At 42.5% G+C, this 10,382-nt stretch overlaps 1 protein-coding gene across 1 annotated transcript; it reads right to left on the bottom strand.

The window, feature by feature from the left end:
- Positions 1 to 211: 211 nt before the first annotated feature.
- Positions 212 to 9,791, bottom strand: PIH1D3 (PIH1 domain containing 3). Its single transcript, XM_010155087.1, has 6 exons — positions 9,702 to 9,791; positions 7,952 to 8,015; positions 6,360 to 6,465; positions 3,580 to 3,676; positions 2,734 to 2,819; positions 212 to 341 (listed from the first exon to the last, which is right to left on the bottom strand). The coding sequence occupies exons 1-6, from the start codon at positions 9,789 to 9,791 to the stop codon at positions 212 to 214; spliced, it is 573 nt and encodes a 190-aa protein (XP_010153389.1).
- Positions 9,792 to 10,382: the final 591 nt, after the last annotated feature.

The raw sequence follows: 10,382 nt of genomic DNA, 5'->3' as shown, positions 1-10,382 counted from the left end.
AAAATGAAGGAAGCAGAACGTTAGCCAGAGCAGTGCAAGAGCTGGACTGCCTCAGCTTACGGAAGCTGTAGGTGCTATGTTCCTCAGTGTCTCCAGGGATACTCCCCTTGGGCTGTTCAAGGGAAATAAATCTACAATTTTGTGACCAGTTAGGTTTCCAGAAGACTTCAAACGAAGAGATTACTTTCTGCAAACTTTCTCTATTTCTCAATCAGGCAAAATTTATGAAATCAAACTTCCTTGATAATCTCAAGGTGACTTCCAAGGTCTCCTCCTCAGAGAGAAAACGAGCTTTACCATTCTTGCTGTCAACATGGTAGGGGAGGTGCAGCAGCAGCTTCCTGTAAAAGAGGACAGAGTGAATTTCAGCGTCTCGAGCAATTGAGATGGCACTGCAAGCTGCAGTTTGCCAGTCGGTATACCCAGGAATGTTCTTTCAGTATAGCTTGTTCTCATGACAGGTGGTGGGGTTCCTGCAATACCTGGTGTGCAGCGACACAGGCCTGGAAGTATTTCCAACACTATACCTTTCTTTTGGCTGTGGCTATGACAACGGTTTCTAACGATGGATTATGGGCTCGCTCCATCACTCTTGTTTTTGCACAGTGCTGCATTTAAAATGCAGAGGAAGGAGGACCTGCATGGATAATGCTCTCCTGGTGGTAAAAATCTGAATAATGCCTAAAGCCTGAACATATCTGCAGGAGTTTGTCTCCTTTAGCAAAAAGAAATAAGTGGTGCAGCCTGATTAGAGATTCTGGCCAGTCCAGTTTCACAAAGGATATGTCTACACTGCAAAGCACAGTTCAGGAATGAGAATGGACTTACACATAGAGCTTTTCCTGGAATGGCTGACAAGCCTTCTGGTTTATCTCCTCACGAGGATGTCTCAGCCTGGACACATTCAACTCATTGACAACAGCTCAAACTTGCTCATGTAGAGTTTGGACTATTTCCCCTCTTATCCCGGGCTTATATATTAACAATATGCATGGTGGGCCAGTCTCAGACCTCCACTCTATTGACAGTGCAAACAGTATCAAAGCCACTAAAATCAAGGTGTCTTCCCAGGCAAACTCTATAAAGCCCAACAAGACATGGTGGCATAAAACGGGGGTTACTTTAAATTGGGTTTAAGTCATGCTGATTCTTTTTCAGACCTTTTCAGCTGTCTTGTAGGAGCCATGGCTGAAAGGGGTACACTCAAAACACCTCCACACCACACCTACCAGAGGCAGCCATTTGTTATAATTTGGAGAAGTCCTTAAAATCAGCTTGGCTTAGAGTCAGGCCCAGGACTACAGAGTTGGAAACAGTTCCTTTGAGCCCTCCTATACATCTGCGTTTTTCAATATGTAGGACTTGAAATCTTGTTTGTTTCTTTCATACTGCGAAGACTTGCACTTCTATTTGTGAAAGCAGCACTGGCTCAGGCTGTACCCAAACAATCATTAGATTTATGGCAAAATTTTTATTTGTTAGGCTTGTGACTAGAGACAGCTGGATACTAAGAAGGTAACAGCAGGTCTGAGTCACCAAAAAGATAGAATTGCAAAAGAAAAAGGATGCTGAGGTTTTCCTACATCTGCAGTATTGCATTAAGCTACCTCTTTTACTACCAATAGGTTCTGCAAGCCATTAGCTGAACAATTATTCCTCCCAATTTTCCAGCTGCAGAGCTAGCACTTCCATTGTTTCACTCCTGTTGCATCTTTGGGTTAAAGCAAGGGTAACCAACTCAACCTGGTTTCCTGTCTGTGGGAAAGGTGGCTCTTCTATAGTTAGTCCACTAGGAACAGAATTTATTTGGACTTTAATCCATGGCCTGCACCCTTGAATTTATTTGCAGGAAGAGATTCACATATGGATCTTCCCACATCCCATTTAATGCAGCAAGCCAGCCCAGAGAGGATTAGCTTTCTTACGAAAAGTACTCTATTATGAAGGAGGACTTAAAGCAAAATAGACATGGGAATTATCTGGAAATCTCAGACAGGGCAATTGCACACTGAGGGAAATCACAGAATCATAGAATTTTTAGGCTGGAAAAGACCTTTAAGATCATTAAGTCCAACTGTTAATGCAGCACTGCTAATGCCACCACTAAAACATGTCCCTAAGCACCTCATGCTCCAGCACCTCAATGTCTTTCTTGCAGTGAAGGGCCCAAAACTGGACACAGGCTTTGAAATATGGAGCAAGATGTGAGAAGTCAGTGTGTATCAGTCAGTTGATTATTGTTGTTTCAAATAGCCCTATAAAAAAGAATTCAAAGGAAATCTCTTTAGGGAAACCTTGTAACATTTCCATCTCTGCATCCATATCTGGATATGCCCACAATATGGCTTTTAACTTCTGACAATGTATCTGCACATTTTTGACCATCCTGAGTTATATATTTGTACAAATTAGCATTTAGAAAGCAAACTCTCAGGAAGTCCCTCAAGACTGTGGGCAGTTATTTGCCAGACATTTTGGGCCCTTGAAGCCTTGCTGTTTAAGTAGGCTTAAAGCTATTTTTGCTAGAACAGCATCACAGATTCAAAGCTAGCACACTATCCACCTACAGATGGACGACGGTTGGTTTTGTCTACATCTATTTCTCATGTTCAATTAAATAATCCAATCTTCAGCTTTGCTTTCCACACAGCATTCAGTTGAAGGCTTGGTTAAACCTCCTTTCAAACAAGGTATTAACTGTACTTCCACTTCCTTCAACTGTATTTCACTTACTTTTGTGGAGTTCGAAGGTCAAGAACCTTGTCCTGGATATCTAATGTAATGTCTGAGTACTTTGTCTCTGGCAGCTTGATTTTAATCTGCAGTGATGGGCAGAGGTAAAGCAGTGATTAGATACGTAGCCCTACAAGCCAGAAAATCTCTCATCTTTGTGAATATTTTGATGCTAGTGTCAAAGAGCAACATTCTGAGTAGGTAATTTGTGTCAGAGAAAATACGGCAGTGGTAAGAATTGCTTTCAATAGCTTAGTGATGTGTATTGATATCCTGTTGTCTTCAAAATCCTGAGCTGATAATGTACTTGACAGCTATTCTACATCCAGCAAAACCCCCTGGCGTTGCATATTCCAAGGACAGCTTGCTTCTGCTAGAAAAAATCGCACAGCAGTTCTGTCTGCCCTGAAGATTAGTAAGCAGAGGGGTCTTTGATCATATAATACTGGGACGGGATCTGATACCTGTAACTTTAAAGTCTGTCAATACCGTAGCATTCTGCCAACTTGCCTGCCCTGTAATAAATGCAGGCAGATGAAAACCATCTCCTTCCCTTCCAACATTGTGTCCAAGATGAAACTTCATCTTAGAGCTACTTTTTATTTCTCTCAAGTCTGTATGTGGCATATGCATTTGCACACATTCTCTTGAGTACACTAAGTCCTTGAGGACTTCTGAATTCCTCAGGTTAGCAAGTGTAAATATCATCTACAGACACTTGAAGAACTACAGGAGGCCAAGGCAGAAATACAGCTTGGTGTTTATATTCTGTCTCTCAAGAAAGCAGCGAGATTGAAAAGGGCAGAGGAGCACGAAGAAGGGATGGGAGATAGGGATTCAGCTCACCACCATATCTTCACAGCAGGCTGTGGAGGGGTCTTTCCTGCTCATCCCAAAGAAGACGTCCTCTGTCCCCACACTCTGTTTGAATAAAATCTCATACCTGAGAAAGAGAAGAAGTTGCCCCTAATAATACTGAAGAAGGAGCAGGAGACTAAAGGAGATTGTATTTCTGAGAGGACTGTCAATACCCTCATCGCATTGTCTCTCCTCATTTTCAGCCTCCCTTCAAGACTTCCACCCATCTGCCCTGGGTTTCTGTTCAGAGCCATGACTGAGTTAGCTAGAAGACAGGTGAAGATCACTCACTCCACCTTCCAAGGCACTCACTTTGCTGCCTCAGCTTCAGTAACCAGCTTTTGCAGGATCAGGAAATGCATCCTAAGTGAATATGACACTGCTCAACTTGTCAAAACACCACAAACTCTTGGGAAATGGATTTGGAAATGATGCTGTTGCAATTACATGTGTTCTGTTCTGTCATTCAACATACTCTTGCAGCCTGAGCATAACACACTTTTGTCAAAGCTGAATTCTTTTGCATTCGGCCAACATTTATTTTCTCCCCCTACTCATCTACAAAGTGTAGAATCACATACTCTCTTGCTCTTGATACTTAATGAATAAGGAAATATAAACTAAAGATTGTGTTTAGAACATACATTACTCCTACTAAATTGAGCAAAATAAATGGAGTGAGTCACTTCTCTAAGCTGTTGGAGAGAGTGTATGGAAAGCCTTTTTCACATCTCCAGTGTTCATCTGCGTAAGTAATAATTCCTAAGTCAATGAGAAATCTGTCTAACAGCTCTGATGCACCTCTCTAGCCATCTGTTTTCATCTGGGGCCATTTTCCTTGATTCAGTTTGATGAACTGTTACAAAGACTTCTTCTTTCATCTGTGTGACACTGGTCATAATCGCTTGAGGCTAGAGAAGCACTGTGTTTTACCCAGCATGGGGGGAAAGGGTCAAAAAATAGCAGGAGACAAGCTTCTGTTGTGCCCACAATACAAGGAGAGCAGGTTCTATACCTCATAGGTGACAGTTTCAAGAACAGCTGTGCATGAGGCTATAGGTGAGTGCCAGATCGTTTTCAGAAATGCTGAGTCCAAGTGCAGGTGGGCCTCAACCCCATGTTTAGATCAGGAAATCGAACGCCTAACGGCATGACTTACATGCAGAGAAAAATGAGGATTCTAGACTACAAACTCCCATACGATATGCAGCTTCATAGGCTTCAGTTGTTAAGAATTACTAACTGTTTAGCCTAAATGAGTAAGTTTTAAATAGAATGGAGTTAGTCACTGAGTATTAGGACACAGGGGTTACAGCATGATGTTGAGTGATTTGGGACACTGTTCGTTACTAACTTAGCATGAGTAGCTCGGTTTGCTGAAGCCTTAGGCCTTAAGCTGGAACTTTCACCTAGATACTCTTTGGGCTGGGATAGAGTTAATGTTCTTCTTAGCAGCCGGGACAGAGCTGGGTTTTGGGTTTAGTGTGAGAATAAGGTTGGCAACACAGACGGTTTAGTTGTGGCCCAGTAGTGCTTATCCCAGGGTCAGGCTGACGGCGCGCCAAGCGCACAAGAAGCACAAACCAAAAAAACCAAAGGGTGGGGAGGCCCCCGCCCTCAGCAGAAGCTGCAGCTCACCGATACAAGACCAGCTACCGGCCTGCCTGGAGACACGGAAAGAATCCAGTAAGGTGCTAGCACACCCCAGACCAGAAGTCACCCCTGGACTAAAAAGGAACATGAAGAGTGTGTGAGGGGCAGGTGCATGGATTATAAGGGGGTAATTGCCCAGGAATTCCTTTGTTTGGGCTACCCCTCCAGAGACACTCAGCTCAAGCTGGGTTTTTCCTGCTGCATCATCTGAATAAATTATCTTTTTTATATATAAGATTCAATACCTGATACAGGAAACTGAGAACCAAACCTGAGGAAGGGAGAAACATTCAAGATTGAGAACGTGTGTGAGAAAGGAAGCGAAAGGGGCACCCATTGATTCACTGGAGTTGCTGGCTGTGAAGGGACTTGGGTCCTAGCCAGAAAGACTTGGGTGGTGAGTGTGTGACTCGTAGGATGGTATGTGTCCTCAAGCAGTCTCTCCCTTAACACAGTCCATCTGCTCCAGCATTTATCACCCCAAGACATGGCACCAGAACACAACGATTAGAAATGCAAAGGCTGCTTTGTGGATTGGCCCTGAAAGCTTTCTGACCTCCACAAACTACAGTAGGCCTGACTGTTTTTAGGCTGTCTGACTGTTTTTAGGTTTTCCCTTGACAGACTAAGATTGAATGATGAGATTTAAAGGTTCAAAACTGCCTGCATATAGTCTTACTTCCTGTAGTACTATTTGTCTCTAAAGACCTTAATTCTTTGAAATGCAAATGTAAGTTGGAGCACTTTATGAATTTATGAGTATGAAAAATGAAAGCATCTTGGTTGCAGCAGGAAAAGACAGGTATTTCACACAAATGGCATATTTAAAAGCTAGTAAATCGTTTTGCTAGCCTACTTCCCCTCCTAATCTCACTTCATACAAGTATCTGACACTGTAAGTAGTCTTATGATGGGAAAACCTGATGCTACATTTCTGTTATGAGATTAGAAGGTTTCCAAGGGAGAGATTAAAATCACTCCTCACAGGTTGCTTTAGATGCAACATTGATATCCTTCCTTTCTCCTTGCATGACACAAGCTTTTCAGATAGCTGTTTCACTCCTATTTCCATTAATGCAATGTAAAGCCTATGCAGGCAGCCTCAGCTCGCTTACTCTGGCTGTTCTCTAGGGTCCCAGGTATCATCAAATTCAGATCCTTCTGGGATCTCCTCTGTATTCCAAATACTTTTCCCAGTTTCAGATTTCACTGGAAAAGTACCTGTAAGTGATGAGAAAAAAAAATCACGCTGTCATATTTTGGCATGTCTCTGTTCCTCTACATCTGCTGAAAACTTACAATTTTTCCAGGTTTTAGAAAAATCTTTGTATTAAAAGCATTCTAGTTAATGAATAGAGTCTCCTTCACCTCAGTATCTTATGAATGAGAATTTGCAGGAGGAGGATGTCTTCCTTTCCCTTAAATCTCCATTACACAAACTCTGTGTCAAGGAAATCCTCCTTTCAGGCATAAAATGTCTAGCACTTCAAAAAGGGTAAAGTGTAGATGTATGAAATATTAATCTCCCCCAAGCCCTCTGACATGAGATTTTTCAGTGAGCAGTCATTTACTAAAGAACCTCTTCCTCACACAGAAATCCAGTTCTTCCCATTAATTATTGAGCCCAGCCCGGATAGGGCACTGAAGACACATGAAAGCTCACAGGCAGCATATTATGGTTTATGCCTGTCCTACATGGAAAAATCTATTTTTTAGTAAGCTGGTAAATCTGGAACTTGAAGGTTTTTATAGTAGAATCTCTGGTTATTGTTGGAATGTCAAGCAAAAATACTCTATTTGTTGTATTTGCCACAGTTCCTTCACGCTACGCTCATCCTGGTCCTTGCTGACCTTTCTTATGGCTCAAGAGCTAAGCTGCCTGGCTAATGTGCCAGCATTAGCTCCAGGAAGAACTTTTCACTAACTTTGCCTAGACTAAAATTGCATTCCTTCCTATCCTGAGTACAATCCAAGGTGTTGACACAAACGTAGGAATCCTGAAGATATTTGTTCATGTTGTCTGCGAGTCTGCCTTCCTATATGATGCCAGAACGCTTGGAGTCAGGGAAAGCGTGCAACTCTCCGGGGTTTCCAGACAAAGAACTAAGAGCAGAAAGGAGAATAACTGAAAAATGTCACCCGGTCTGTTGAGGGCAGCACTGAACAAAGCTTCTATTTCTTCCCATGTGTAGTCTAAATAGGGTTGTGAAACCTTTTGGGGGAATATGGTATGACTGCGTTCCGTGGTACACTTCATAGCTCTTCCTCCTCATAGGCATAGGCTGACTTCCACGCAGTTAACTCCATGAAGATCATTTCAGGTGAGTATGTAGAAGTCCATCTTCCTTGTTTGCTCTAAGTGAGCACTAACAATTCCATGAGAGTACTTACATGAAGCTTTTTGCTGTTCACTTATGATTCCCCTCAGCCTGTGACCAGCCGGTGCTCTGTACTGCTTTATCATCGCCACTTGACACTGCTGTGCTCTGGGATTACCCTTTCTGCTTCTGTTTGTATAGTTTGCAGTTAAGGTTTCAGGAAAAGAAGATTCTTACAGTGTAACTGTCGAAATGTAATGCTATTTTCCATCTCACAACTCAGTGATCACTCTCTTATTGAGGCAAACCCCACCAGTGGTAATTTACTACGGTTGTTACTCTGCTACGTGGGACTAAACATGATAAAACATACAAACACTCCTCCTTACCTGTGGTCTCTTTCTTTACTGGCCCAATACTACCAGGAGTCATGGTACTAACTGAACAGTGTGGCTGCAAAAAAAGGCAAATGGAACTTCAATCACTTTGCATAGAGTCCAGCTCAGTAACAACGACCATGTCAGTAAACGTAGAATGTTATTTGAGGTCAAACAAATCCCTACTAGAAGCCAAAAACTACTAGCCCATAATTCCATGACTGAACCACCATTCCCTCTTCTTCACTCTCACCCAGCAGAAAGTGACCCTGACATACTGGATTTAAGCAGGACTCCCAGGAGTGCTTTTAGACTATTAGTTTCCATGGCATTTTGGCAAAACGTCCACGCTTTACCTGCCATGAAAATATTGCAGGAAACCAATGGTGCTATGTGAAAACTCCATCACATTTGGATTCCTTTTGACAGTAGGGATCATATAAGGCAGCAACATTTTCCTTTAATTATGAATCAATTTACTGCTAATAGGCCAATATGAGGCATTTCTCTCTATATGAAGACTCCTTGGTTTGATAAAAGTGCCTCATATGCACAGAGCATTAAATTAAATCAAAATAATGATTTCAATTTACCCAGATTGACTCAAACTTAATTGACATCCCTTGTGGCAATTTTCCATTTCTGTCTCTGAAATGTCATTCATTTTCTTAATAAGATGTAAACAAATTCTTTTAAAATCAGGATGTTTACTGCAAAGATGTACAGCAATAACGCTAATTTTAAAAAGGCAGGAATTAATCAGCTGAAGGGTAGTTTGAGTGTGAAGGCCCATATCTACCACTTACTGAAAGGATATGTCAAGGGATATGTACCCCTTTTATCCCAAATATTGCTACCATTGCCACTACTAGCGCACAACTCCTGGGTCAGGCAGCTGGCTCTTTATTCAGGAACGATTTGGATGAACACTGAGGCATTTGCCATTTTTGTTATCCATGTCATAACATGACTCGTTCAAAATCTTAACAGGTTTGGCAACGTTTTGAGCCTTCGCAGAGGCCTTCTACATTGTGACTGCCAGCACCTGTGGCCCTCCTGGGATATTTCTTCCCAGCACACATGCCTGCCTAGATAAAAGCAGCAGCTGCGTATTGCAGGAGCAACATACGCTTTCCAGAAGCTGTGATTTTCATCTAGTCCAGAGATGAATTGATACAGAAGAATGGAAAGGTATTTCTCTCATTAATCATTCAGATCACTCACCTTAGAATGATTGCTCACCCTTCCCAATTCTACAATCACCAACATATCTATTGTAATTCAATTATCAATTATCTCTACAGTCCTTCAATGCCTTTAATCTGAATTAGCATACTCTATCGCCTCTGGATATTTTACTTTTTACCCAGGAGCTGAGCAGCAACTTTTTTTTTCCTTCACACGAAGTATTTAGCTGTACTTGCCTTCATTTCTGGTAGACTTCAGGGAAAAGTAGGGTGAAGCCTAAAGTATCTAAAGCCCTTTCAACTACATGTTCTCATTTCCTTCAGGCTGAAAAACTAAACCTCCCTTTTTGTTGTCACAATCTTTCCTTGTTTTCCTGGAGCGTCTTATTCTCCCCCTCCAAGAGCTTGTAACCCTAAAAAGTATCTTCTAACTGTTTCAGCCAGTCCAAAAATCTTCTAATCTTCATTCTCTTTTTACTCATTGCAGAAAAAGAGAGATTTGCTGCTCCTCAGTTAGCAAGGTTAGGCTATGCTGCAACATGTAAAAAAATCAGCATTTCTTATGAAAGACTCACCACACGGTCATCATCGTCATCATCATCTTCAGCATCATGAAGCAGTTTGGCAAGGAACTGCAGAGAAGCACCTGAGGAAACACTGTCCATATCAATACCCACTGCTCACCTACAGAGAAAATCAAGTGACAGATGAAGAAAGAACAAAACATGTTCTGTACACTCTGTAAAGCACCATTTTCCTGCTGTGTGTTCTGGAAAGATAAAGTTTAGCCAAACTCTTACATGCATGATGTCAAAACACATATATATAATATATATGATATCCAATATACCATATATAATGGAACATAAGTAACCTTTCCTCGCAGTGCTCGTATTAAGGACTCTTTTGCTCCACAGGCACTAGTTGCAATCACAGCTCAAGCCTTACAGTGACTCTGGGCTCTGATGGAACCCATGACCATATGGATTTGCAGCTACTGCAGCCAGGGTGAAAAGGCAGCGGGACACCTTGGCTCACAGCTGGCACTGGGGGGTTTGGCAGAGGTCTTCACACGGGTTCTCTGCCCACCAGCCTTGCTCCAGGAAGCCTTAGGGCAGCCCCAGCTCCAAACACAAGCTGAGGGCAAACAAGCGCAGCGTCAGGGGAAGCGACCCTCACCACGGCTCCGCTTTCAGGCTGCACAGCGGCTCCCGACCCGGCGGTACAGCGCACCCACCCACAGACGCAGCAGGCGC

Source organism: Eurypyga helias, unplaced genomic scaffold, assembly GCF_000690775.1.
Source record: "Eurypyga helias isolate BGI_N326 unplaced genomic scaffold, ASM69077v1 scaffold44947, whole genome shotgun sequence".
Lineage (NCBI taxonomy): Eukaryota > Metazoa > Chordata > Aves > Eurypygiformes > Eurypygidae > Eurypyga > Eurypyga helias.
This window is presented reverse-complemented; position numbering and strand designations above follow the sequence as displayed.